The 25,304-nt window shown below is 44.4% G+C and overlaps 2 protein-coding genes across 3 annotated transcripts in view; both read right to left on the bottom strand.

The window, feature by feature from the left end:
* bnip3la (BCL2 interacting protein 3 like a) overlaps positions 1 to 3,898 on the bottom strand; it is a 12,640-nt gene extending 8,742 nt beyond the window's left edge. Inside the window, exon 1 of the mRNA XM_048243881.1 lies at positions 3,770 to 3,898. Within this exon, the coding sequence (XP_048099838.1) occupies positions 3,770 to 3,824 (55 nt within the window). The 5' untranslated portion in view covers positions 3,825 to 3,898. The remainder of the gene's footprint in view (positions 1 to 3,769) is intronic.
* ppp2r2aa (protein phosphatase 2, regulatory subunit B, alpha a) overlaps positions 1 to 24,837 on the bottom strand; it is a 26,927-nt gene extending 2,090 nt beyond the window's left edge. The window contains exons 1-10 of one of the 2 annotated variants that reach the window (XR_007193568.1): positions 24,581 to 24,837; positions 22,078 to 22,155; positions 20,822 to 20,919; positions 19,693 to 19,858; positions 16,888 to 17,000; positions 16,094 to 16,271; positions 15,453 to 15,617; positions 15,117 to 15,286; positions 13,817 to 13,908; positions 7,465 to 8,488 (exon numbers count right to left, since the gene is read on the bottom strand). Coding sequence is in view for 1 of the 2 variants with exons in the window: in XM_048243880.1 (XP_048099837.1) it covers positions 8,212 to 8,488; positions 13,817 to 13,908; positions 15,117 to 15,286; positions 15,453 to 15,617; positions 16,094 to 16,271; positions 16,888 to 17,000; positions 19,693 to 19,858; positions 20,822 to 20,919; positions 22,078 to 22,155; positions 24,581 to 24,587 (1,344 nt within the window). In the remaining variant the exon portion in view is untranslated. Of the gene's footprint in view, positions 1 to 5,310; positions 8,489 to 13,816; positions 13,909 to 15,116; positions 15,287 to 15,452; positions 15,618 to 16,093; positions 16,272 to 16,887; positions 17,001 to 19,692; positions 19,859 to 20,821; positions 20,920 to 22,077; positions 22,156 to 24,580 lie in introns of those variants that run through there. The other variant, XM_048243880.1, reaches the window with a different exon arrangement.
* Positions 24,838 to 25,304: the final 467 nt, after the last annotated feature.

Below are 25,304 nucleotides of genomic sequence, written 5' to 3'. Positions count from 1 at the left end.
GTAACTGCAGTAGTGTGTGTGTAGTAAAGTGATCAACAGAATTCCACCCTCGCGCTGGACAGTCGCATCGCCGGCCGTGTGTGTTTGGGCTTGATATGACTCATAGCTTCACACAAGGGGTGTAAAGGGATTCATATTAGCTACAGGATGTTGGGTTCAATACAGATGTGTACCGAATACCATGTACCATGTTGGAAATTCAAGGTCCCCCACAAACATATCAAGACAAGTGGTGGATTAGATGTCAGCTTAGTTCATTCCCGTTGCGCATAAGCAAATTTTTGTCCATGGATTTTGCGGCACCTACAGGCTTATCGTTCTGAAACGTAACCCAACCGAGATTTCAGAACCGAGGTGCACAGCGAACTGTAATGTTTGTGTACTTTTACAGCCCTACCTCACACAACAGAACAGAACCACGGAGCGCCCCTCGGACTTCACAAACCTGCACAGTCCACTCAGTGAGACTGAGCCTGGTCAGTTAGAATAGTCCCGCTGCCTTGTGTCAGCAGATGCCAAACTCCCTGGCAACACCCTTTGTCGTTGCCCAGAGTCACAGCTGTGTTTCCATGACAGTGGCAGAGCCAAGCATTCCATTGGCTCTGGTGAGTGTGTGAGAGTGTGAGATTGAGTGTGTGTGCGTATGTGAGAGGGGGGGGCAGTGGCCAATAAAACAATTAAGCGCCATGGACACAGCCAGCTTCACAAACAACACAATCCTGTGCTGAGGGTCGAGTCCTGAGCTTTTATGGACTGGCCCTAAAGACACAAGCCTCCCTCAAGGTAAACACCTGCGTGAGTTCACACACTCCGCCCACCCACCGCCCGGAGCATGAGCTGTGGGAAACACATCACCACCGTGTCCTGAGAGGCTGCTGCGTGTGTGTGTGTGTGTGTGTGTGTGTGTGTGAGTATGTGTGTTGCGTCTGTGTGTGTGTGTGTCTGTCCCCCTGATGGTTGCCTGATGCAGCAAGAGATCTGGCCAGTTATGGCTGCCTGTTGGGTGGTCATCAGCACCCACATCCCCACAGGGATCAAGCTCACATCTTTTTTTTAATGTTTTTCTCATTCCTGCCATGCAAGACCCCTTGTTGCTATTATCTCCTTGCTCCCCCTCAAATGTATTTCCTTATTGTCCACTCTCAACTGCCTCTGAACTGTAAAGCAATTTGGGTCAACTCCTGGAGTTTTAAATGTGCTACAACTTGACTTGCGGTCAACAGACCCCTTCCTGTCTCCCTTTCCGTCCTGTCGCAGCGTACAGCCCACAGGGATTAAAAGAGCCACTGCAGCTATGCCAAGAATGCAAAGCCGTTCAGCAAAAACATGCAATGAACACTCCAGCAAAAGCTTCTTGAAATAACCTGCTTGAAATAGCCAGCATGCTTCTTGGCTGCTCCGTCAGCTCGCAGCGCACACATGGCGGCCAGGCAGCGGCGTCGCACACCCAGCAGATCTGCTGTTGCACTGCTCACAGACGGGTTCTGCTGTTTCACTGCTCACAGACGGGTTCTGCTGTTTTTTTGGCTCACAGACAGGTTCTGCTGTGCTACTGCATGTTCTCACAACCGGGTTCGGCTGTTCTACTGCATGTTCTCACAACCGGGTTCTGCTGTTTCACTGCATGTTCTCACAGACGGGATCTGCTGTTTCACTGCATCTGTGCTGTTTATATAGGCTCAGAGATCAGCTGTGCTGTTCTGCAGGGAAGCAGAAGGGCTGTTCTGTTCTGCTCTGCAGGTTCTACACTGCTCTACAAGGGAGTGCATGGGCTGGGCTGTTCTGCACTGCTCTACAAGGGAGTGCATGGGCTGGGCTGTTCTGCACTGCTCTACAAGGGAGCTGGGCTGGGCTGGGCTGGGCTGCTCTACAAGGGAGTGCATGGGCTGGGGTGTTCTGCAGGTTCTACACTGCTCTACAAGGGAGTGCATGGGCTGGGCTGTTCTGCAGGTTCTACAGTGTTCTGCAGGCGGTGCTGTGCTGTGCATGCTGTGCTGTTCTACAGGGTGGTAGATGCTCTGCACTGTTATCTGCACAGGCAGGGTTGGGGGGGCATTATGTAATCTCTGGCAGGAGCCACCCTCCCCCACCCTAACCCAGAATCTGTCTCTAACCTAGTTTCCCTGCGTGTGTGTGTGTGTGCTGGAGACTGCTTCTGGGGGTTTGTGAGGTGGAAGGCTGCTCTGTGTGTGTGTGTGTGTGTGTGTTAGTGAGGCTGCAGAGAGAGGAAGAGGTAGAGGGGACGAAAGTGAGAGAGAGAGAGAGAGAGAGAGAGAGAGAGAGAGAGAGAGAGAGAGAGAGAGAGAAGGTGGGGAGACAGAGGGAGCTCTGGGCTGGCTCTGGGCCAGGTGTGGCCCACACGCTTGTGAGCAGTGAAGACGCCTCTGTGTCAGCAGGGGTGTGAAGCTTGTGAATGAGCCATGGCTGATTCAGGACTGTGGAGGCACAGTGGGCTCATCAGGCATTGCGCTCACGTCGCACCGCTGCCTTTACTGGAGCTAAACTGCTCCGGAGCACAATGTTCCCTTCTGAGGATCCTCACAGCTTTCATCAGCACAGACTCATCATCTTGTATCTCTCTGAAAAGGGCTGCTGCGAAGACCGCGGCTCCAATTACAACTGCATTCTACAACTACATTCATTCTAGTCACCATGACTAACTTATATTCCAGACCATATGGCCACTTGCAGTGTCAGAAGCTGATCAGATGAACCATACAGCCCAAGACAGACATGGGTATCCTGGCTGTACACATTTCAGGACCACATAGCCTAGCCTAGCACTTATGATTGAGGAATGCAAACACAACACTAAGCCTTCAGACGTGTTGTTTTGGTGTGAGCCAGGCAGGGGTGCGTGTAGATGGCGCGTGCCAAGCGCGTATAGTTTGGGGAAATTATCCTAAATCTGGAAAACGGCATAGCCTAATAGCCTAGCCTACTCAAAGAGGGGGACAGAAAACTATACGCACGTTCAAAACAAACTAAGGGGCACTGAAGACATTGTAAACGTGCCCAGCGGAGATCTCAATGCTGAAAACAAAATGTTCTCGAGGTTCAGAAGTTACTTCAGATAACAACAGTCGCATTAAGCTGCTCCGCCATGAAGGCCATTTAAAGGCAAAAGTCTCTCGATGTATTATTTTGAGACTTTATCCTACGTGGCATCAGAACACTTTGTTAGGACCGATGCAGAACACTGCGCAGACAGATGTCTTTGTTAATAGTGCGGATAGTCACAGCGCAAGTAGATCGATCACTAAACTAAAGTAAAACAGTAAAACACCCAACTGAACTCAGAGGAATCGTAGCCTAACGGTTTTCATATTGGTAGGTTACAGAGAGCCTACAACTGCCCATATCACAGGCAAACTCAGATCTGTAACAGTTGCCTAGTTCTTCGCGTCTCCCACCCCGCCCCCGTCTCCATTTTACCCGTTCTTTTCTTGCCTTGTTTTGATATCATATGGTAACGCCCCGACGGCACGCTAACATTCACACGAGGTTCTCATTGGTTTGCTCTCAATCAATCCCATTTGGCCCAATACAATGCATTGCCCACGCCATCTTATTGGTAGCTTTAAAGTGACGAAGCAAAATGAACGCCCTCAACCCCTCCCTGCAAGAAAGGAGGAAATTCCAACCACTGAGCGAAGTGAAACAATAGGTTACATAATATCGGTAAATAAACTGCATAAAACGGCAGTTCTCTTTTCTAAACATTGTTTTGCTACCTAATATCCAACAGCTAAAACCCCAGGGTTCTTACCGTTAAGTCCTGCTTCTTCGTTGTTGTTCTGCTGAGCAGCGGCCGTGGTGGACATGTTGCCTCGCCAGTCAGCAGTCACTCAGCATGACGCGCATATTCCGGCACGGGAGCGCGCACGCGGAGCCAACATCCCCCTCCCCGCCCGTGGCCCCACCTGAACTGAAACGTCATCACTCGGGCAACCTTTTGGCCGAATGAAAACAAGTGTTCAAAGGGCTTTCATGAATTTTAAATTATCTTAATTGTGTAATAGCTGTACGGATATTTGTAGGCCTAAATCCTTGACCCTCTGCAATGTTTACATATAGCTGAATGTAGAATAGGCTACTCTTGATATATTTATCAATCTAATGTCATGCAAATTACACACATTACAGGAAAATATACTATATCCTATTTATGGGAAATCCATGTTCCTTAACTATGGTCAACAGGGGCCATAGAGCAGTCCACAGGACAATAACACAGGACACACACACTAGCCTGTTTTTGTGACCCACTGAAGAAAAACATAGAAAGAATCCACATTGTTGCTAACTCCCTGGTTGTCATCACACCTAGTAAGAATACTTAAATGTCAGACAGCCTTTCATCTATGTGAGGTCAGGTGATCAGCGTCATATGATATCTTCCTGCTGTTGCTACAGTTCTCATGCAGAAGAAAAACAATTGTTGCCTCAAGTGCATTGTAGTGATCACACTCAAATCAAAGTACACTAAACAAACAGGTAAAATAACTACATAAATGAATAGCTTTTTAAACAAACTGGTTAAATAACTACATAAAGATTGTTCCTAAATGTCACAGCTTCCCAAGACATGTATTGAGGGCGGTCAGATGGAATAAGATGGATCGCTTCCCTAACCCAAGTATGGGCCAAATCGATCATTGTATTTCCCTGTGACCGTATACGGTCTATGGTTAGGCTACATCATGTTGCATCAGGACGAAGTCTGTCCATGGACTGCCATGGCCAGATTGACCTGGATTAATCTCAAGTGATTGGCTCAGCCTTCAACCAATCGGATACTCCGGCAGCACCATTGTTGTAAACAAAAGGCTTCTTTGGGTAAGACTGAGTGGCACCCATTGTGGTCGCTGATTGGTTGACCTGGACAACGGCCTGGTTTCCAGACCATAATGCACAACGGGGGGGCAGCCGTGGCCCACTGGTTAGCACTCTGGACTTGTAACCGGAGGGTTGCCGGTTCGAGCCCCGACCAGTGGGCCGCGGCTTGAGCAAGGCACCTAACCCCTCACTGCTCCCCGAGCACCGCCATTGTAGCAGGCAGCTCACTGCGCCTGGATTAGTGTGTGCTTCACCTCACTGTGTGTTCACTGTGTGCTGTTTGTGTTTCACTAATTCACCAATTGGGTTAAATGCAGAGACCAAATTTCCCTCACTGGATCAAAAAAGTATATATACTTATACAAGAACATTGAGCAGGGGATCCACATGTAGCCCTCTGATTCATAGGCAGCTGATATTGACAGTTTCCAAAACTCTACCATGACACACACACACCACTTGCACAGCTGATTGATTGATGAAGTTTATTTGGTTTTGAAGTCTTTTCATTGTTATATAAGTCTGACTAATTCATGTTCTCCCTGCATAAAGCCCCCCAGTACGAGCAGTGGTCAAACGCCCAGCCTTGAGTATTGTTCTTAAATCAAAGCACCACACAGCCATCCTACACAGCCTCTTTTCAGCCACAGGACACACACCTGTACACACACACACACACACAAACCTCCAAACACCGACAGACACACACACAGACAGAGACAGACACACACACACCTCAACTGAATTTAACATTCACACTTTCTGCCCTGCATAGAGATAGTTGCCATCAGGTGCCCCATTCAACACTTGCTTGTCTACGAAGAGCACAGTCTTCCCAAGCAGGACAGACGGTAAGTGCATTAAGTCTAAATACAGAAGAATAAAGCCTCAACATGCTTGGCAGTGCACCTCAGAGAGCTACTGCAAGCAAGAGCAGTTTGCGACGCCTTCAGCATGGATCCTTCAGATGAACCCAACGTCCAGTTCCCTCCAGCTCAGGCGTAATGGAGCTCCATCTCCGCTGGCAGGGAGAGGACTGAATGCAGAACCAGCATGGGAAAGGCAGCTAGCCGAGTCTCAAAAACACATCCGAAACGTTTGAGAGTAGCACCTTTGCCAGGAGAGGAACGTCTTTGCTCAAACAGGACGATGGCTCACAGAGCCTCTGCTCTGGCTAGACAGTCGGAGAGGAACATCTCTACTTCTGTGGTCAAAAGAAATCAGTCCAAGAAGATCTCTGTCCGCATAGAGAATCAGTCGGGTAGGAACACCTCTACTTCTGTAGCAGGGAAGTCAAATGAAGTCAGTCCAAGAACATCTCTGTCCGCACAGACAGAATCAGTCAGATAGGAATTCCTCTATAATATAATGCAGATGAGAGGGAAGAGAGGAACATCTCTACGCCAGTGGTGACAGGAAAGCCCAAGGACAAGGTCATGGTATGGAGCTCCATCCTGCCGAGAGGAAGGAAAACTCCAGCAGGTCTGCACCAGGGATGAGACAGACTCTCTCTCTCACACACACACACACACATCAGGACACAGCCAACCCCAGTGCTCTACAGCCAGTGGGTCTACCCGAAGAGAGGCCTGCATACTTACGTACTTACGAAGGGCCTGCATACATACATATGCATGTACGCTAACACACACACAGACACTTGCACAAAGCTGATTTGAATATAGCTCAAGCAAAAAAGCTGAAAGGGTTTGTTACCCTGCAGGAGCCCCAGCAGTCGGAGGTAGGTGGGCAGCCGGGGGTAGGTGAGCTGCCTGCGACACCACAGGACAGCAGTGGAGACAGCGGACACAGCTCAGTAGTCTTTGGATCGCACTTCCTGCAGCCCCAGCCAATGACACGGCAGAGCCACACAAGAGCCGACTGTAGATTGGCCAGGGTCCAATCAGAGGCTACCCAAGGAGCCAATCCTCATCCACAACCACAGTTCTGGGTTCAGATGACGCAGGAACATTACAGTGAGCCATCTTACAACCAGCAGACAGTGCTAAAGATGGCGCAGGACGTCACCATGCAGGACAGTTACAGGTTGGCCCTCTCAGAAGCAGCAGACAGTGCTGAAGGTAACATAGGACATCACTACGCAGGACAGATAGTGGGCCAACCCACGACCGGCAGACAGTGCTTAAGATCACTGCAGGACGTCACAATGCAGGACGTCACCATGCAGGACAGATACCGTTGGCCATCTCAGAACCAGCAGAGTGTGGGAGGAGCACACTGGACAGTCACAGCCCCAGAACTGCAATTCAGGATCAGATCACCCTCATTTAATTCTGTAGAAAAATAAATCTAACTATAGTGATTATCCTCTCATACAAACAGTTCTAAAAAAAAAAAAATTCTAATAAAAAAATAAAACACATTGAGATAAATCAAATATAAAAACACACACAAAACAAACAAAAAGGGAAACATTGTTACCCAAGATCATGAGAAACCATTAACTTTTAACCTCCAGAAATTACAGTAAAACATGCCTGCAGTGATCAACATACAGAAGGTGTGTGTTGTTTGTGTGTGTGTGTGTTGTGTGTGTGTGGCAACAAACACAGAGAAACATCAGAAGAGTGCAGGATGACTAAAGCCTCCATTTGTGAGTGTGACTGTGTGTGTGTGTGTGTGTGTGTGTGTGTGGTGGGGGCAATCATCAAGGGCTGCTGCAACTGTGCTGGTGTGGGCAGATACAGGGGTCTGCTGGTCCTTCTGTGGGCAGACACAGGGGCTCTGGGGCTCCGCTGGTCTGTCCATGCCGGTCCATATCCTGTCTCCACATAGAGACTGCTGTGCTGATCCCTCTCTCTACAGCCTCGCAAGGGGAAGACGGCTGGGAGACGCACCCACACACACACACACACACACACACACACACACACACACACACACACACACACACACACACACACACACACACACACACACACACACACACACACACACACACACACACACACACACACACACAGCGAGTCCTCGGAGCTCGGACCCCAGGATGGGTTGAGCACCACTGCCGATCAGGGCAGCCATCTCCGGGGACGTCAGCGGAGTCGGTCAAAACGAGAGACGAAAGAAATTTATCATAAGGACAAAAAAAACAATAAAGTAATAAAATAAAATCTGTAGGACATTAAAAAAAAACAATGTACATCAAAAACAGTAAAATGCACATACAGATGAACCAATGGAATGCCTCTGAGGTTGGGAGTGTTTAAAAAACGCAGAGAAGTGGCTTACAGTAGAAATTAATTGGGGGGGAAATGGTGTTTGGTTTGCCTTTGCTTTGGCCTGGTCCTGAATATACTGCAGTCCTTATAAAACTGGTTTAGTATCAAAAGAAGTAGTTATTAATGCTAGTTAACATTTGTCCTGGAAAATGTACAGGTTGTTAGTGGTTGCTACGGCGATGATGTTGTCATGGGGATGCCATGTGGTGTGCAGGATCTTCCTGCTGAAGTCCAGACTGTCGACGCCCACTTCGTCCTTCCGCCGTTTCCCACCGGCGCACACACGGCGAGGCTTCAGCACCATCAGAGGCTGGCTGACCTCCCGCGACGCCTCCAGCGTGACGTCCTGTCGACCGCCCCTCTCAAACATCCGGAAGAAGTTGTTGTAGGAGCCCGTCATCACCACACTGCAACAGTGAAACAGCCAATCAGATCAAACAGTTCCTATGGGATTACGTCATCCAGGGGTGTGATTGGCAAAGGTAAAAAAAATGGGGAAAATATACGAAGCGACGGCAATATACGGAGTGACATTCCCCCCGATGGTTCGAGTACTTTACTGTACTATAGTGTTAGCTACCGTATATATATTTACCTATCAACTACAATTCATAAAATACATGGGGCAAATCCTATGGAAGGGTGGCACTAGAAAAGGGCCTTAAAGAAAATAAACTAGGGGGGTCCGGAAGAACATTTTGAAAAATAACCCTTTAAATGATGACATCTGATGACTTTTACGGGAAGTATTGATACATTGAGATACATATATTTCAAACATTATAGCATATTACAATACAGCCTATAAGGCCTAAAGAAGACTAACTTATATAAAGAAGACTAACTATAATAGAGCAAAGTAGCCTAGGCCTACACAAGATTAAACCAAATATGGCTGAAATATATAGGCCATCATGATCATTTTGCCAACAGTGACGCAGAACCATGGATTTTTTTTCCATTTATAACATGTTTTGTTTATAACTTAAACCAAAATTGAGTACATTATTTACTATAGGCCTACTTGATAATAATATATCAGTGTTTCCCACAGAATTGGATTCAATTTGTGGCGGTAGCTGACTTGGTAGTGTATAGGTCTAATTGAGTGCCTATTACTTTAAGACGTTCATGATTACACAGTTAACATTAAAAGGCTGCTGATGTGTGGATGCAATCCATAACGTTTTCTACATAGTTAAAATAAAGGTTCCTACTTCTCCTTGGGACAAGCACTTTTGAATTTTGGAAAACACTTTTCCATTTACATCGGGATTTTGCAAACATTCAGCGTCAGTCAATAAAATAAGCCCTTCCAACGAAATTGACAAGCAGCTGTAAGTAGGCCAAGCATGCTAAATTCGACATCCAAACAGTATTCTAACGTTAGCTTTGACATACTGCTTGATTGCATAACTTAACTTAGTTTAGTCTCTTCAATGTAGCCTACTATGTTGTGATAATACCTTAGCAGAGTTAACTTCAATGCAGCAGTTTTGAACAAATTTGCGAAGCATGGTCACGATGCTAAGCGGAATTAATAGCAATTTAGCCAGACGTTTTCTATGCAATGCTTCTATGTGGCAACAACAATCCTTCAACAATCGTGAATATTTTGTTAAATGCACATGCAGAGGAGGGGCAGCGGGCTATGAGAGAGAGCGGGACGGGGCAAGGAAAGGCTGTGTGTGTAAAAAGCGCAGCTCAATGGCAATGCAAGGATTTGATCTTATATTTAAATTAAATTAAATTAAATTAAATTAAAAACATAGAATATTAATCTGTGGCGGCCGATTTTGATTTCGTGGCGCCCCGCCACAGATTAGTCAATGTATGGGAAACACTGTATATAGCCTGCCCCCCAACAGTCCTCTAGGCCTACGTACAAAATAGTGAATCATGTGATAGGCCTACTGATATTGATGCTGATTGAAGAGGTTGCAACTTGAAGGTTGTTGATATTTCAATTCCAAAGAGAATCAAATTACATTGATTCCTCTCCTCCCAAAGTAACACTGTAGGTCCTACACCTCTCCTCCTAAAATAAATGGTCTGTTTTAAGCTACTGCACCAGGATTGTGTAGGCTAACCGGCTACAACACTAGTTTTAAAAGCGCACACACTACGTGGGGAGCTAAGGTTATAATGCGGACTGCGCCTTTAAATTGGCGACTTTTTATCTATCAGCACAATGCTACAGTAGGCTATGTCCACTAAATATTCAGCTCAGTATTATGTGCAAGACATTTACTAAGTATGCCAAAGCTTTGATTTCTTAGCACAGTCACCATAACGTTACGTTTTCTCATAGTGAGATGGCATCCTGAAATATGTTTTAGACAAGGGGCGCAAGGTTCACGGAGGTGAACGGCTGGACAAAAGCGTAAATGACAAGGTAAACTAAACAATGTAGTAGGCCTAAGGTAGACAGGCTTAGTGGTTAAAACTATGAAAACCTGTAAGGTTAGGCTAGTCTGTCACAGCTAACTTCAAACACAGCTTACACGCGCAGAAATTAAAATGAATCACAAGATTCATTATCGGAAAATCCTGACAGCGAACCCGATGCAAAGCCAAAATGAGAAAAAAAACCTTCATACATGATGTCTTTAAATCTATTTGTTGACCTTTACCGTTTCATGGCTTCTGCTGAGAAACTAGTTCACCACACACACTGGCGGAGGGACTGGATGGGGTCTCCTGTGCTGGGCAGGACTCAGAGCCAGACGTCAGAGTCTCTGGACTCTGTCATTGGTAGACTTGTGAACTGCAATGAGGATCAATGGAGAATGCCATTTTCCCCATTTAATGACCGTAGTTTTTTTTCAAGGCCAAGGTATCTGCAGTTTAGTGCTTGTGGTGTTACTTGGTGTATGGGAAATGTAGTTTAATGTAGGGTTGGGTATCGTTTCAATTTTAACGATTCCGATTCCTAACGATTTCTTATTTCGATTCCGGTTCCTAACAATTCTTGATTCCGATTTTTTTAAGAGGCAAGATCAAAAAAAGTTTAGGATATTTTAAATGAGCTAGCTAACCAATGGTCTTTCTCAGGGTATCTGCACATTTTCCAAGTCAAATTAAAAGACTTTTAAGACCTTTTCAAGACATCTAAACAGGGGAGAAAGTAGTTTTTATTTCTTGGTGGTACTATGATAGAGTTATAATGCACACGCATAGCGCGCGCCGAAAATTTCACTTAGCCTAATTATTTATTTATTTACTGTATAGTAAAATATTTATTTATTTACTGTAGTCTACTGTATTATAGTGCATTTATTTATTTAGCCTAGTTACTCTGCTTGCTCCAACTAACAATCGTTTTTTTTTATAGGCTACTGTATATCATGAAACACGTTTCTTTGAAGTCATGCCTTTTTATTTGGGAGACTGCAACATACTTCTGTCTGCTAAGATCTGGTTAAGCCGTACACGCGCTCTCTGACTCTTGTCTGACTCTTGTCTCTCCAGCGAAACACGGCACACATAAAACCAGAATAGGCTATTGAAACATCAACATATTTTTTTTTTTAGCCTGTATGTTTTTTTTATTTGGGAGACTTTCCAAGAAACGTCCGTCTGCTAAAACACTTTGGATACCAGTGCACGTTATGCAATTACTGTAGGCTACTGTATGCGCCGCTATAGCTTGCTCGTTGTCTGTCCAGCTGCACGGGAGGTTTAGACACAATTCAGATACAGTTCAGAACGATGTATATGAAATGGATTTGGGGGGAAACGTGTTGCTTCTGGTAATTTGACGTTAGCAGTTGTGTTGTCATGCTGAAAGTGCAATATTATTCAGAGACAGTATAGTTTTCTTTCCGGTACGGCGTACCCTCTCCAAATATTTTAGTGGTACTCTGTACCGGCCAGTACCGGCTTACTTTCACCCCTGCATCTAAATGAAACTTAAGACTTTACCACGGCAAAAAGATACATGACTGTTTATGCAATATTTTTTTTTTTTATATATATAAATTTTGATATATATATATATAAATATTTTTGGCGAAAGAAAAATAATTGTGTGTGAATTACCTTCAAAGCTATAAATGCCCAATTTTAGGGTCTGGGTTGCTTGCTTTTGAAGCTGGCTGTACATATTTGGTTTTGCTTACTGTTCTTCACCCGTGTCTGTAGTAGCCTAGGCTACTTGCCAAAGACATGTGCACTGGACTGGATTCCCTTCAATATTTTTTTCAAAGTTAGACTAAGCTATTTACATATTTTAATAAGCCTACTTTATATAATTTACTATGTGCATCTATTGTCCAATATGCAGCACAGCAAATTAAAGTTAATCCACTACTTTACAATTTGCATACCAGTTGTATCTAAACCAACCAAAGCTTGACTGAAACACTGTAAAACCATTGACTTGTTTTAAATTAATTAAGAGACAGGTCCTCCTCGCATGATCCTGCTGAAAACTGCTGGTTTCATCTCAAAACATGCGACGATTATGAACGACGCTTTTTTATGTAGCCAGTCATGGACATTCAAAAAAATATGCGGTTATATTTCACAACTTTTGCGAAGTAGGCCTAGCCTACTGGGAAACGCTGGCAAGCAAGCTGCTGGCAGATATTACAGGTAGGCTATTATAACTTGAGAGATATTTTCTTCCCTAGGCTAGGCCAGCAACACACGCTGGAAAGATGCAAACAGATCAACATATACAGTATTTCCTACTGATTACGAAGCACTGCACATAATTTGACCAGCAGTCTTGGCGTCCATAGTTTGTGAAACGATGCTGCATCCGAGCAAAGATTTTAGATGCCCAGCGCAACTCCAAAAGAGAAAACGAAGGCCCGCTTGAGGTTGCACCGGAAGCCGGACAGGGCTTTTAAAATCCATATGTCCGCCTAAATTCAACATATGGCTAACCTATCGCTAACTGGCTTACCAACTCTTTCTCCGGCTCATTCTACCGTAGGGCTTCATTCCACGTGGGCTACCTGTCTATCTCTCAGGCCTCAGCTACACCACGAAAACGCCCAGGCATATTATTTTTTGTACATAGGCCTACTGTATTATTACCGCCACACCTTTAACCAAACCCGTGAAAAACATCTTAACTGCAACCACTACACTTCCTCCCGTAGCCTATAATATCCTAGTCACTTATACAATTATGCGCTTTTAAATACACTAAACTGGATGGAGACATCACTAAACTCTCTAGCACTTTCGCTGAGGTCCCATACGCACATTTAATACCTCTCTTTCGAAAATTCTGTTGTATTTAAGACTTTTTAAGGATCCGCGGGAACCCTGCTTTCTGAATGAAATAGTCTGACCTTCTCTATGAATTTTAATTCTATGAACTATGCTCCTTCTTCGTTGGTGTTCAGCCGTTTGGTCGGCGGACTGGGAATCGAAACTAGGAATCGAAATTTAAACTTTTGAACGATTCCGGGAAAATCGCAAAGATAGTCCCGGTTCCAACCAATACTCGATATTCGATACCCAAGCCTAATGCCTTGTGGTGCTGCTTGGTTTGATGGGAAATGTAGTTTAGTGCTTTTGGTGTTGCTTGGTGTATGGGAAATGCATTTTAATGCCTTGTGGTGCTCCTTGGTTTGATGGGAAATGTAGTTTAGTGCTTTTGGTGCTGCTTGGTGTATGGGAAATGTAGTTTAATGCCTTGTGGTGCTGCTTGGTTTGATGGGAAATGTAGTTCAGTGCTTGTGGTGCTGTGTTGGGCGGTGACGTGACCCCAGACTCACCTGTCATCTCCACTCCAGCAGCACTCAAACTTGTCGAAGATGCAGTCATTCTCATAGAGCGAGCACAGCTTACTCCTCAGGTACTCGTGCACCTGGACACACACACACACACACAACACATCTCATTAGGATGCAGTCATTCTCATAGAGCGAAAGCACAGCTTAGGTACACCTGGACACACACACACACACACACACACACACAACACATCTCATTAGGATGCAGTCATTCTCATAGAGCGAGCACAGCTTACTCCTCAGGTACTCGTGCACCTGGACACACACACACACACACACACAACACATCTCATTAGGATGCAGTCATTCTCATAAAGCGAGCACAGCTTACTCCTCAGGTACTCGTGAACCTGGACATACACACAACACATCTCATTACATGTTTATATCAACTGAACAGTGTTCATCAGTGATCCAAGTGTTCATCAGTAATTGAAAAACCCATGGATATACCTTATATAATAATAATAATCTTTATTTATATAGCACTTTAATCACCATAATCACCATAATACACAGTGAGATCACCAATCAGATTATTCTGCACACAATGAGTGAGATCACGAAAGATCATCTTTTTACTTTTCATCAAGACGGCCATATGGATTTCCAGTTACAACTAAATAGAATCCGCAAACTGAATTAACTTTTCCATTATTCATTACATAGTTCACAACTGTTACAGCTACTGCTGAGGGGGTACCAGGTGTTTCACTACTCAAAGGCTCCCTCTAGAGGAGAAAAACAAGTAATTGCCACCTTTTACATAAGCCTTTGTTTCATGTCTTATTTTCAGGGTTCCCACTCTAAGTCAAATGTAAAATTCCATGACTTTTCCCTGACAAAAAAATCTGGATTTCCATGACCTATAATGAGAAGATTTCTGAGCAGCCGCATAGCATTCAAGAATCTTTTTTTTAGAGCGGAATATGAATAAATGGGTATTTAAGAAACAAAGTTGGGCTAACCATCACCACTCAAACATGCAGTAAAGATAACAACCAGATATACACCAGTTCTGTGTGGAAATACATTTCTATTAATGTGTTTTGGCAAGTATATTCTAAATTGCCACAACAAAATTCCCTGATATTCCTCAGATATATGGCTTTGCCTCAGATATGATAAAATTCTCTGACTTTCCATGTCTGGAAAAGACTATCAAAATTCCATGATATTCCAGAAATTCCATGACCTGTGGGAACCCTGTATTTTCTAATAAATATCACAACACCCCATAACACACCCTAAAATCACAGAATAAATATAATAACACACACACCTGGTAGGTCTCAACAGGCCGGCTCTCCATGTTGAGGTCCCAGATCTTGACGGACAGGTAGTCTCGAGTCATCATGTAGCGGCCGCTGTGGCTGAACTTGACGTCTGAGATGGACGAGATGATCTCCGAGAAGAACGACCGTCGGCTGGGGTCCTCCTGCTCCTCAAACACTACAAGCAAGAGGGAGGGGGAGAGCACGGACACACACACACATATATACACGCACACACACACGCGCACACACACAGACGCACACAATAGAAAACGTTACAGAATGGCCAACTTAAGTACAGTCCAGAGCAGGAGTCACCCAGGCCTAGAGGGGGCGCTACTCACGTTTAGAGTGTTGGTCACAGAGCGCTGAGGCGCGCATGTCACACAGGCGGATGGTGCCTTTGCTGCTGCTGTAGACGAAGGTGTTGCACTGGTGGGGGTGGAACTCCGCCGCAGTGATCACCTCCGTCAGCTCCTCCATGTTGGCCGGCTTGATGTCCACAATGTCTTAGGGGTCAAAGGTCAAGGCTCACATAACACTGCTGGGTCATCGGTCAGGAGCTGGCCCAGGACTGGTCCTGAGGCTGCCCAAACCCAGAGGCCTGATCCTCTCTGGTGGACCACCGTGCCAGGTGAGGGTGTGTGTGTGTCAGATTCAGGGTCACATCTTTAACAGTAACTCTGAGATCTGACCACCTCAGCCGTGTCCCCCCCAGCGCTAATCTACTTCAGAGGATCAGGTACTCCCAGAGGACACACACACACAGGAGACTCTTATCGGCAAGCAGCTCATGCTTCATGCTCTAGTCATTACAGGAAACACACACAAACTCTCCCGCATACACACAAACAGAAGCTTTATCCCTCTCAAACACACAGACTTCGTTCTGTTTTATTTCACATACACCATAGACTAAGGCCCTATCTGTCTGATATACCCACTCTCTCTCACACACACACACACACACACACACACAGGATACTGAAGCTGCGATCAGTGATCTCGAGGTGCCACAGGTTGATGCGCAGGTCGTCGGCGGACAGGTAGGTCTCGTTGTCGCTGTTGACGGAGATGGAGTTGATGTGGTAGGTGTGTGCGTTGGCGAAGACGCGCCTGGGACTGGCCTCCACCATCAGGTCCATGGGCTGAAATACGGGTACCTGTGAGGGACACACAGAGCGGCCAGGCAGCGGATGAGCAGAGGGAGGAGGGGTTCCTCTGAGGGTCAAAGGAGGCTCCTAAGCTGCCCGATTTCCCAGCAATGTTTCGAAAACAAAGTGCATTTCAAACAAGGAAGTTGCGGTGCGGTTTGCAGCATTTGTTGCAATGAAATTGCAAAAGCAGTATTAAACAAAATATGCTTAATTTATTTGTACATGACAAATTGCTTTGGTTTGGATACTTTCTGGGCCAGCCGTGGCCTACTGGGGAAGTGGTTGAGCACTAGTCTCCCATGCCCACATCCACGGCTGAAGTGCCCTTGAGCAAGGCACCTAACCCCTCACTGCTCCATGAGCGCCGCTGTAGCAGGCAGCTCACTGCTCCGGGTTAGTATGTGCTTCACCTCACTGTGTGCTGTGTGTGTTTCACTAATTCACGGATGGGATAAATGCAGAGACCAAATTTCCCTCACGGGAAGAGTATCTATACTTGTACTTACGTACTTCACAAAAACCTTTTTTAGAACTTAAGCTCACATTGACTAAACAATAAAACAAACAAACATTACTACACTGGTTGTGCTGGTGTTTGTAGTGTGTGTGTGTGTGTGTTCACCCGTAGAGCAGTGACTGAGCTGGGATCTCTGTATCGCCCGTCGTCCTCCTTCAGGTTGTATCCTTCAGGTCTCTTATCTCGCTCACTGATCTTCCACAACTTAATGGTTTTATCTGCAGGGCAAAGTACACACATGATCACACACACACACACACACCAAAGTACAGTAAATACTAGCTCAAAGTCAAAGGGAGAGAGAAGAGCATCAATATCAGCTGTAGCACTCAGTAGTACTCACCCCACTAAACTCCTCATAACACTGTCCTACAGCTCAAGATCAATTCCCAAGCGGACGACTACTGCTACTGTGTTATATGCACATTACACCGCGTGACGTCCTTTTTCGCTCTGATATAGCAGTGGGGGCTCTAAACGTTTTGTATGCCCAGACTGCACTCTTGATTCATCAGTAAATTAAGCTAATAACATGTTTTGATACAAAAAAGGAAGACAAACAGAGGAGCTGCCTTGAGCGGATAATTACAACCCAAAAAGTCACTTAAGATGCAGCACGTGGATGCATTTTGGGTTCTACTGCGTTCCAGGACTGCCTACGCGTTCCAAACGGGTGTTTCGCGTCCAAGCATTTTGGGTTCTACCGTGTACCAGGACTGCCTATGCGTTCCAAACGTAAATAAAAATAAAAAGAGAGCCGATGTAGCTGATCTCTACTTAGCCTAGCCCACATTAACTAAAATGTAGAAAGGTAGGCTATCCTTCCTGCTGTGTGGGTTATTTTAAATCCAGGGAGTTGTATACAGCACTGTGAGCATGTCTTCCTTTATGTTGTATACAGCACTGTGAGCATCTCTTCCTTCATGTTATATACAGCACTGATAGACAGTGAGCACAAATTCTGAGGCCCCATGGCAGGTGCACAGAAATGTACTGCTCAAAAAAATTAGGGGAACACTTCACTCATACACTGGATCGGTACTCAGACACTGTTTGGTTCTGAGCACAAGTAAAACTTTTGAGGCGAGTGTTTTATTTTGCAAGAACCGTCAGACATTCTGTGAATGTAGTTTGAGAATGGAGAAAAGGGTGGAAGGTTTCAAAAAATGTGTTTGTTTTTTTTGGAAAAACTAAGTGTTCCCTTAATTTTTTTGAGCAATATATTTCATACAACAGCCATGGTTCCCTCCATAGCTTGTTGGTTTCCCTGCAGTCATTGCACAATTAGACTTATGAATGAATCCTTTACACCCCTCGTGCAATGGCAAAGATATGCTTGCGACCACGTGTGAAAACTTACATAGGTGACCTCAAGAGTAGGGCTATTAACAGAAATCAAATGTCAATTATAAGTTCCAAGGACTATGAAATCAGCAGCATAATAGATTATTTTGCCGGATTCTGTTTTACGTAACAATGCTCATATTATGTCTTGCCTTTGCTTAAAGGGGTGTTTCAGGATTTTGGACATAGGACCTCATTTCCAAGTTAGCAAGTGTGATATTTATCAGTGGAAACTGTTTAACACGTTTCATCCAGTCCTTCTAGTTGCAGAGTTCGCAGGTGCTAGGCTAGCGCAAGTCATCAGTACGTGTTGGCCTGCCACTAAAAACAGTCTTACCCACGCCACAGTACACCCAAGGCAAATAAATTATAACGCCAGACTATCGATGTAAATGTCTGTAAAAGGTAACTGTTGCATTAATATATTTACATTACATTTTGTAATTTGTTTACATTCTGAAATATAGAAAATGGACTGTGGGCCAGATGTACGTACATTTGCGAACGTAGCGTTATCAGAGTAATGGACAAACCGCAGATTGTGAACGCTGTTAGACCCAACTTTCCATTGTATTTATCAATCGTTCAATCCTTAGAGTAAACTGCGCCTTTCTCTGCCTTTCTCCGCCCATAAACGCAATTACGAACGTCCACAACTGAATGGCAGAGCCTACATACAAGCGCAGTTGAATGAAGTTAACTGATGACAATATTAAAAAGAATCAAACGTTTAGCGATCATGAAATAATACCATACATGATAAGATGTCAACAAGCAGGGAGATAATGAAGATCAGTAGTTCTACTCAAACTACTTGTGCACGTAGGCTATGGAAAATTGATCAAATCTAGCAAGTAAGAAAGTTTAAGTGAATGACATGAAAGTGAAAGTAAGACATTCGAAAGGCCAATGAAAGTTAAGGTCGCGTTTGATAGTACAAATACCTACAAAACTGGTGCTCTAAATAGCGATTCTGTTGTCTTTGAAAGGTTCTCTTATTGATGCATTGAACTGCAATTTGGATTAACACCTGCTTTTACAAGGCGGAAGTATTTAGGCGCAGAATAGACGTGTGCTTTCAGGAACAGTCTTTGTACATAACACTCTTTATGCTTCCCCTCCCATGTTTTTACGCTAAACTCCCACTTTCCCCTGGATCCTCCCATGAGTGCATATGCATGACACGGAAAACACAATTAGCCATTTTCAGCTCCCGCAACAGGCAGTTTGCACTTTTACATCATTGCGGCCTGTTTGTACATACCTCGCAATGATTTTACACACACGTTGCAAAACAAATACACCTGAAGTGGGCGCAAAAGCGTTACATCTGGCCCTGTGCTTCTGAAATCACTGCGTAATCTTGTAAAATAAGTCATCTAAAGATTGACCAAAATTATAGTGATTATAACCTTTGGAATTGAGCAGCCCTCTGTCTACCATTGTTTCTTTGAGATAGTGTGTGAGAGTGTGTGAGTGTGTGTGAGTGTGTGTGTGTGTGTGCGTGGGCGTGAGTATGTGTGTGTGTGTGTTTATGTGTGAGTGTGTGTGTGTGTGTGGACTGACCGTTAGTGGACAGCAGGAACTGGGCGGCGTTCTTCTGGGGCAGCCAGCGGATCTTGTTGATCTTCTCCTCGATCTCCAGGCTCTTGAGGTAGTCGAACTCGGGCTCGTGGCTCTGGAAGGTGCTGTAGACGTTATACTGCCCTCGGCACAGCGGCTGGCTCTTGCTCTGGGGGTGGGGGGGGGACACCAATGAGGTCCTACCTAGGCAGCCAATTTACTCAATGAAAACACTCAGACATTGTACTGCCCTCCGCGAGCGCAGACCTAGCCGACGGTCAGACGTTTGATGATGACCTCTGGTCTATCGATGAGCGTCTGCGGCCTATATATCAGGCTCTTCCGCCAGCTCCTTATATTTCCAGTGTAGCGTCAGCAGTGTTGCAGTGGCTATTGTTTTAGTGTCCCTGTTTTCACAAACCCAGTTGGGCGTTGCACCTAGTGAATGAGCATGTCAAGTTGTGAAAAACGAGATGGCTCATTTTATATGGCATAAGATGGCTTCACAACCCAGCTGACACTCCACCGGATATTTGAGCTGGCAGAAGAGCCATCCATGAGATATAGTCAATAGGTCTGGTGTACACAGCACAGGCAACACTGACAGTGCTGTTGATTTGATAGAGGTGAGTGGGTAAGTAAGTAAATATTTATTTGTATAGCAAAGGTAAATGAAGGCATGGGCCTTACAGAAGGAGAGCGTGTCAAGCCCAAATTTTAGAAATTTAATTGTAGCCCAGATTGATACTGTGTAAATACTTTTAGTATCCAGTTGGACGCAAGTTTGTAATGGAAGGCTTTCCTCAATGTTCTGATGTATTGTGTTTGTGTGTGTGTACATATATGTGTGTGTGTGTGCGATGCGAGCCCTGATGCGGGGTCTTGCTATTGTATAGTGTGTGTGAGTGTGTGTGTGTGTGTGTGTGTGTGTGTGTGTGTGTGTGTGTGTGTGTGTGTGTGTGTGTGTGTGTGTGTGTGTAACCGCGATGCAAGCCCTCACCTCCGGGTCCTGCTATTGTATAGTGTGTGTGAGTGTGTGTGTAACCGCGATGCAAGCCCTCACCTCCGGGTCCTGCTATTGTATAGTGTGTGTGTGTGTGTGTGTGTGTGTAACCGCGATGCAAGCCCTCACCTCTGGGTCCTGCTGGAAGATGACCACTCGGCCTCCTTTGTCCCCAGTGGCCAGCAGCTCTCCTGAGTGGCTGAACTCCACAGTGGAGATGATGTCAGCTACAGCAACACCAAGCAAATGTGCTCAGTTATATCACCCAATGAGAAAGAGACACAACATAGAAGGGGCTCTGTGTGTGTGTGTGTGTGTGTGTGTGTGTGTGTGTGTTTTGTAGGGTGAAGGAGGAGCCCCTGCTCTCATAGTACCAACTGCATGTATTCACTGTCGAACAAATCCAAGTCTCTCTCTCTCTCTCTCTGTCTATTCAATTCATCGTTGCTTTAGGAGCATGAATGCAGGTACAGTGCTGCCAGAGCATGCAAATAAAACAGCATAATAACTTATCGTAGAACAACATTTCTCTCTCTCAAACAAGTACACTCTCTCTCTCTCAAACACTTACACACCCTCTCTCTCTCTCTCTCTCTCACACACACACAAAACACTCTCTTAACAGAGTACCATCTGTGGTCCATCTAAAGATGAGCGCCATCCCCAATACTGTAACACAGTGAGCGTACTCCCATTGACAGTGGAGGTTAACAATGTGACCGCAGAGGATAACACGGTGACCGCAGAGAATAACATGGTGACCGTTGTGTAGCTATACATGTGTAGCTATGTCCATATGTCCTTATATGTCCATATTTATTTTATGCTGGTCTCTAGACTTTATTCTTGCACTGTTGGACTTACTTATTTGCACCATCACCATGACACTCACTCTCATAGAGCACCTTACCATGCATACAGAATCACAGGCTCAGTCCCTGCCCTGTCACTGCAAGCGCCTCATGCTTGATCGTCCTTAAGCACACTATGTGGATATTTGATTTAGTTTATTTAGTATATAAGCATTTTTTTTACCTTCTACTGTCTCTATTGTGCAGTGGAGGTTTTTTAAAAATATTTATACTTTATATTTATATACTTATACTTACCTACTTATTCTGCTGTAAGTGCATGTTGTGTGTGATGTCAGTATGCTACAGAGACCTTGAATTTCCCCTTGGGGATCAATAAAATATCTATCTCTCTATCTATATATCTATCCTGACCTGTACTGAGGTGTCAGCATGGCCGAGATGCTGAGACTCCTCATAGGGACCTGTAATCTGCCCCCAGCTGATACCCCATAAACACACACCTACCCAGAGCAAATCCCCACAGCAGCCCATAGAGGGCAAACGGCATGGGCACACAGAGACAACACTTACCCTCCGCGATGTCATCATCAAACGCCCCCTTGACCTGAGAGAAGCACCACTGGACCTCATCGTCCCCGTCACCAGCACCTGCATGAGGGACACACACACACACAATCAGCTGCTGGGAACCTGCATCTAACAGAGCGTTGCCACACACAAACACCATCTGCTGCTGGGTACACACATCTAACAGAGCATTACCACACACACGTCAATCAACCTCAGGGTACCTGTGTCTCAGAGCATTACCACACACACACACGTCAACCAACCTCTGGGTACCTGTGTCGCACAGAGCATTACCACACACACACACACACACACACACGCCAACCAATCTCTGGGTCCCTGTGTCTCACAGAGCGTCGGTGAGTTACTCAAATGAGTCATAAGAAGCTCGACATCAAAGGCTCTCCCCCAGGGGTTACCAGAACATTTTATGAAAAATAACATTTTAATTCTTCATTAAACCATGACTTTTCAATTTAACTTTATATGTAGAGTAGTATACAGATATGAACAATACAACATACATAGAAGTGTGAAAAGCTGTAGAGAGTATTATAATTGTGAGTACTATAATACTATGGCAATAATGCCGTCTTTGTGGGCTAATAATGTTATGTCATAACAATACAGAGCTACTCAGCTGTGCAGTTTTATTAACGCTGCATTCAGGGTTCCCACTCTAAGTCAAAAGTAAAAATCCATGACTTTCCCCTGACACAAAAAAAACAAACACGAAATTCCATGACTTACTATATAATGAATGGTACAATATACCAACCAATGATTTCAAGTATATTTTACTTTTTTAGAGCAGCAGATGAATAAATTTCAATTTAATTGTACTTATAGAGCGCCAAAACATTACACATGTGTCATGGCGCTTTACAGAATGTAGGCAATCAGAGAAAAAGAAAAGAGGGAGAAAAGAAAAAGGAAGAAAGAAAGAAATGTGCATTGAATAAACAAAGTTGGGATAGTCAAGGAGGCAGTAAAGCTAATAACCAGATATACACCAGTTATGCGTGGAAATATTAGTATTAATGTATTTTGGCAAGTACATTTTAAACTGCTACAACAAAATTCCCTGATATTCCATGACATTGCCCCAAAAATTAGAACATTCCCTGACTTTCCATGTCTGCAAAATTCCATGATCCGTGGGAACCCTATGCATTGTTGTTTACAGTCAAATATAACTGCTATGAACATGATCATGTTGTCCTACACCTGTGATACTTGGCCTATGCTGATGACTATGTGATGTTGAGTCTCCAACTCAAGAAACCAATCTAAGTCTTGTCTAATCTAATTTAACAACACTGTAGTAAAGCTAAAATGGAATGTATTATTCTGTGGGCAGAAAAATGCAGGGGTGGAGTGAGGGGTTGCAAACACCAACCTGCTTATTCTGGGGGTCATGGCTCAAAAAAGGTGGAGAACCACAGGTCTAAATGTTACAGTAGTAGAAACAGATAATGATGCCGTCTAATGATGTGACGAATAACAATTTTGATAATCTGCTTGTTCGTATTAACTAGTCAACAAATTATGACATTAGCTACACCACTAGCTACTGCTAGCAACGTTCGCTTAGAGATTTGAAACCTGAACACCAAACTCAGAGATATGTGAGACTGATTCCATCACCCACAACAGTTCCCGTCTGAGCATTTCCCTAAACCTGCTAGCCTGTACCGTACATTTATGGTTCCTTACATGCACTAAAATAACAACTTTAAGGCTGACAGTCTGCGGATGCACAAAAGTAACAATATTAGCTAACGTTACCTCTTTGATGATATTCACGAAGTAACGTTAGCGCTACAATGTATCGAATGAACTAATACAGTTAACTAATCGCTACTGCTACCAGGCGATGTTACAAAGTGTCTGCGACCTAATAGATGTATTAGCACGTGTAGTCAAAACAATTAACAGCATCGAAGTTGGTTAGCAGGCTATCAGACGATTTGACACACCAGGCTTCCCAGCACAGCACCACCGCCTAGCTAACGTTCTAGCTAGTCAACCTCAATTGAAATCAGCAAGCCAGCTAGTAAGCGAACTAGCTAACAAATTTGTTACCTAAGATATGTCCATGTCATGTCTGTTAACTCCGCTGCAGTAGTAAACAGGCTTAAACAAAGCTAACTAAAGCAGCGGGTATTGCTTTATGAATGTGATCTCGGGACCTGACATAAGAGATTCCCTCTCTTCCTAGCTAGGTAGTCGGGAGCCAGCATAGCTTGCTAGCCTCCATTAGCTTGCTTGCTTCTGCAACAGCACAAACGTTACAGATGTGGAACTAAATTCCCAATTGAATGGAACGCGTATGCAATAAACCTCTCGTCGCACTGTCTTTAACGTTACTATTTCTTTCTAGATCTACATGAGCAACGTCGGCAACATCGATAATTAGTCAATTCACAGTATTTCTGCAGCAGCTATGCTAACGAGCTAGGTTAGCTAGATCCTTGGAACACAGGGCTAACGTTAACATTACCTGCCATGCTGAGAGGGAATGTCAGTCTTGAGTTTCAGCGCTTGCTGTGCCAATCTGCCGAGCTTGGTGGAGTAAAAATGTCCGCAAGAAAAGTCTAGTAAACTAAGTAACTGCACTGCGTGTCAACTCAATGAATAACCTTTCTTTAGTATTTCGCTCAATAGTACTCGCCACTTTTCATCAGTGGGGAAATAACAAAACTTTCTAACTCTGCAATCAAGAGTAGCCTACTCACTCCACTGCACTTTCAAAATGGCGCAACGTCTTCCCGCTCTGACGTCAGGGCGTCAGACGTAACATAATTACGCACTCAAAGAAATTAACAAACAAATCCAAGAAAGGGGAATCAAATTTGCTGTTTTTTTTCCAAGTCCGCCCGCCTCCCTCCATGTTCCATCAGGCCTATTTCACAACCACATTTTTAGATGACGTGTTAATCAAAGAAAAGGGAATCTAATTTGCTGTTTTTTTTTTCAAGAGTCAAATAAGCAATCAAGGTAAAAAAATCTAACTCAAAATCAATCAACTAAGTTTATTTTACAGTTTAGCTATGCCCCGTTAATTAATCAGGTCAGGTTCATTGGTCATTCCCAAAACTTTTTTTAAACAGAATTTTGGAAAACAAGAAGAACATTTTATCTGCAATATAATAGTTATTATTATGACCGCCGCTAGCGAAGCTTTTTTTTTTTCGTCATCTACTTCCTGAATTTTTGGTCAACGA

This window comes from Alosa alosa, chromosome 5 (assembly GCF_017589495.1).
Source record: "Alosa alosa isolate M-15738 ecotype Scorff River chromosome 5, AALO_Geno_1.1, whole genome shotgun sequence".
Lineage (NCBI taxonomy): Eukaryota > Metazoa > Chordata > Actinopteri > Clupeiformes > Clupeidae > Alosa > Alosa alosa.
This window is presented reverse-complemented; position numbering and strand designations above follow the sequence as displayed.